Below are 3,785 nucleotides of genomic sequence, written 5' to 3'. Positions count from 1 at the left end.
GGCACAAATTTTGATACATCAATTGAAATATTTCATCTTACAAATTATATGAAAAAACTTTTACTAAATAATAAATGTGCATATAAATACAAACTTCCATTAAAAATATGGAATCTTATAGTTCTAAACCTTATTTGTGGTTATATGTACAAACAAAAAGAACTTATTATATGTATCCTAGCACAAAGCAATATATTAACACAAATAAACAAAAAAGCATTAGAATAAAGAGTTGACAATAATTACATAAGGTGCACACTTAAGCTAACTTCCTAGCTCATTTAGAAGACATCTAGATATCTATTACAAACTTTCAAAATACATTGAAAATTTATTGCATTTATTATACAATAGTGGACCAACAAATTCAATGAATATTTGTATAGTCCTTGGCCACTGAGGGAAAAGATGTTTGTTAATCTATAAGTTAACATACTCCTCCACTGATCATTCTTCCAATATAACAAAAATTGAACTAACTATTATGAAAGAATAACTTAAAATATTACAGTTTTGGATTTAAAATCAATTAGCCTCTACTGCATTAAAATTCAATTCACAAGAGTTTATGACAGTATAATAAAAAATCTTAATAATATCCATCATAAAATAAATCTTAATAATATCCATCATTGCTCCAAATCACTATAGTTGTTAATGTGTTATTCACACTATACCACTTTAAACACTATACAATTTTAATGAATTGAAAAATAATAAGTAATTGTACAATATCATACTCCAAGGCCACATGAATAAAAAAGATAAATGAAATAAAACGAAATAAATTTAACTAAACAATATATTAGTTATAATTAATAAATATTATTGATAACTATAACAAATATTACTATTACAACTATACAAATTAACACGGCAAGTACTCGTCACTATGTGACACTTGTTAGATTCTATGAATTAAGATTTCACTTTTTTTTCTTAATATTAAAATCTTTACTTCAAAATATTTACTTTAAAAAATAATTAAAAACAAAAAAAAACTAATAGATAAAATAGAATTTGCATGCTTTAATTTTACATGCAAAATCATTATAAGATCACTTGCATATTTTAGTTTCACATACATAATCAATGAAAGCAAAGAAGAAAAAGAGGCATTGAAAATAACAAAAACAAAAAATTGTTTTGGATGTATTCGTTAAAAATTTATGGATTGGTTTGGATATTGTAAAGGTTTAATTTAATATTTTATTTTATTTTGATTTTGAGATTTTTAAAATTTCAAAGTATTATATATTTGTGTATTTTTTAAATATGAAATAAATATATATTAAAGGAAAAAACATTATGATTTGATTAATAATTTAACACTAATACAAATGAATTAATTCACTTAAAAATATAATATTAAAAAAGAACTAAATGTTTTAATTTCATATGCATAGTAATTATTAGACTCCATGAATTAAGATTTCACTTTTTTTTCAATTTGAATATTAAAATCTTTACTTCAAAATCTCTACTTTAAAAAATAATAAAAACAAAAACTAATAGATAAAATAGAACTTGCATGCTTTAATTTTACATGCAAAATCATTATAAGATCAATGAATTATGATTGCATGTTTTGGTTTCAACTAAAAGCATGCCATGCTATTAATTCCAGAGGAAAAAAGCTTTCAACAAAAAATTGTTTGATTGGTTTGGATATTGTAAAGCTTTAATTTAATATTTTATTTGATTTTGATTTTAAGATTTTTTAAATTTAAAAATATTATATATTTGTGTATTTTTTAAATATGAAATAAATATATATTAAATGAAAAACATTATGATTTGATTAATAATTTAACACTAATACAAATGAATTACTTCACTTAAAAATACATAAAATGAACTAATACATAAAATGGAAATTTGCATGTTTTAATTTTAGTAATTATTAGACTCTATGAATTAAAACTAATAGATAAAATAGAACTTGCATCCTTTAATTTTACATGCAATGATATTTTATTTTTTTAAAATATTAAAACTGTTACTTTCAAAATATTTATTTAACTAGCTTATATATATATATATAAATATATATAAAAAAAGCCCAGAGATATCTCTCAACTTGCATGCTTTAATTTTACATGCAAAATCATTATAAGATCAATGAATTCTGATATTTTATTTTTTTCAAATATTAAAACTTTAACTTTCAAAATATTTATTTAATAAAACAAATTGATAAACTTCATGTTTTAGTTTCACATGCATAATAGATGAAAGCAAATCATGCTATTAATTCCATAAAATCTAGCTATTAATTTCATAGATCTTGTCAGAAAAAAATGGAGATGGGAATGATTGCGTGTTCTCAGACAAAAATGGAGATGGGAATGATTGGTGCCCAAAAAGAGGAATTGAATGTTATAATTGCAGTGGACGGAAAAGGACATAGCATAACTGAGGAAAGTATACTCGCCTGTGAATGGACTTGCAAAGAATTGGTTTCAAAGCTTCTTAATCCATCTTTCTCAATAAATCTCACAATTCTTAATGTGCAAAAGAAGATAGCTGACAATGCATTTACTGATAGAAATATTAAATCGTGGAATTTGTATTACAAAAAACTCTCAGAAAGGGTGTTGGAGGAAGCTCTAAATATATGCAAAAAGAACCTCAAAATAGAAGCAAAACCCAGTTGTGTAGTAGGAGGAGAAGAAAAGCCACAGAAGAGGATTTGTGAAGCTGTGCAGCTATTGGGAGCAGATCTTTTGATTATGGGAGGTCGTAGACATTGTGCTTTCAGAAGGTGATTTATTTCAATACACAAGTTTTGTAAATAATTGTGTATATTGTTTGTATTTTTTATTTTAATTATGCAGAATTATTAGTTGTTGTTGGAAGATGTCTAAAATACTATGGCATCAATATAATTCAATTTTTTTTTATTATTGATATTATTGCATTCATGCAATTTAATGATCTTCATGATTGAAATTTTATTCTGTGAAAGCTTTAGCAAGTTAACTTTATAGCAAACTTTATATTCAAAAAAAAAAATTGAAGGAGATTTGGCTAAAACATATATTTTATTTTGCAGGGCAATCATGGGATGTGTCACTGAATACTGCTCTCGTAATGCTCCGTGCCCAGTTTTAGTGATAACCAAAGAAAAATATTCCTCTTTATCAAATGAATATCCAACATTTGTATCAGATGATACAAAATCTATCAAATGAATATCCAACATTTGTATCAGATGATACAAAATCTAAATAACGTTACTGTTTGTTTTGTTGCAGCTCTCAATTTCACATGACGTTAAATTTGTTACCTTTTCAACAAACAATTAAATAAAATGTAATGGAGGATATTTGTTACCTTTTCAACCAATAATAAAATTTAGTGATTTGGAATCGAAAACTGTTGGAATATTTTTGTGCATTCCTTTTATATGGCATGAGAAAAATTGCGTAGTTTTTTTTTTTCAAAAGATTGAATTTGTGCATTCCTCCTCGCATGGAACTATTGTGGAGGCTTCATTCTTAAACAGTGATTAATCTGAATGTCAAGCTTAATCAAAAAATAATTTTATATGATATATTTTTGTATATAAAAGTATTTAATACATTTATTTATTTTTATACATGGAGAAGCGTTTCATGAAAAAGATCTACATTACTATTCCTTCAAATGCATTTCCAACAAATCCGCTCTCTGCAAATATTGCAACGAGAGCATTCCATGAAATGTTTTCTTTTAATAGCATTCTGTCAAAAGATTTCATTGCTTTGTTTGTGTCTCCAACTCTTGCATGCATGTCTACAACA

General features: G+C 24.7%; 1 protein-coding gene across 1 annotated transcript; it reads left to right on the top strand.

Annotated features, from left to right (window-relative positions):
- Positions 1–2,281: 2,281 nt before the first annotated feature.
- On the top strand, positions 2,282–3,378 carry LOC131040271 (uncharacterized). The gene is made up of 2 exons (XM_057973169.2): positions 2,282–2,764; positions 3,056–3,378. The coding sequence occupies exons 1-2, from the start codon at positions 2,301–2,303 to the stop codon at positions 3,192–3,194; spliced, it is 603 nt and encodes a 200-aa protein (XP_057829152.2). The 5' UTR covers positions 2,282–2,300; the 3' UTR covers positions 3,195–3,378.
- Positions 3,379–3,785: the final 407 nt, after the last annotated feature.

Source organism: Cryptomeria japonica, chromosome 7 (genome assembly GCF_030272615.1).
Source record: "Cryptomeria japonica chromosome 7, Sugi_1.0, whole genome shotgun sequence".
Lineage (NCBI taxonomy): Eukaryota > Viridiplantae > Streptophyta > Pinopsida > Cupressales > Cupressaceae > Cryptomeria > Cryptomeria japonica.
Note: the sequence above shows the minus strand (reverse complement) of the source record. Positions and strands in the feature narration are given on the sequence as shown.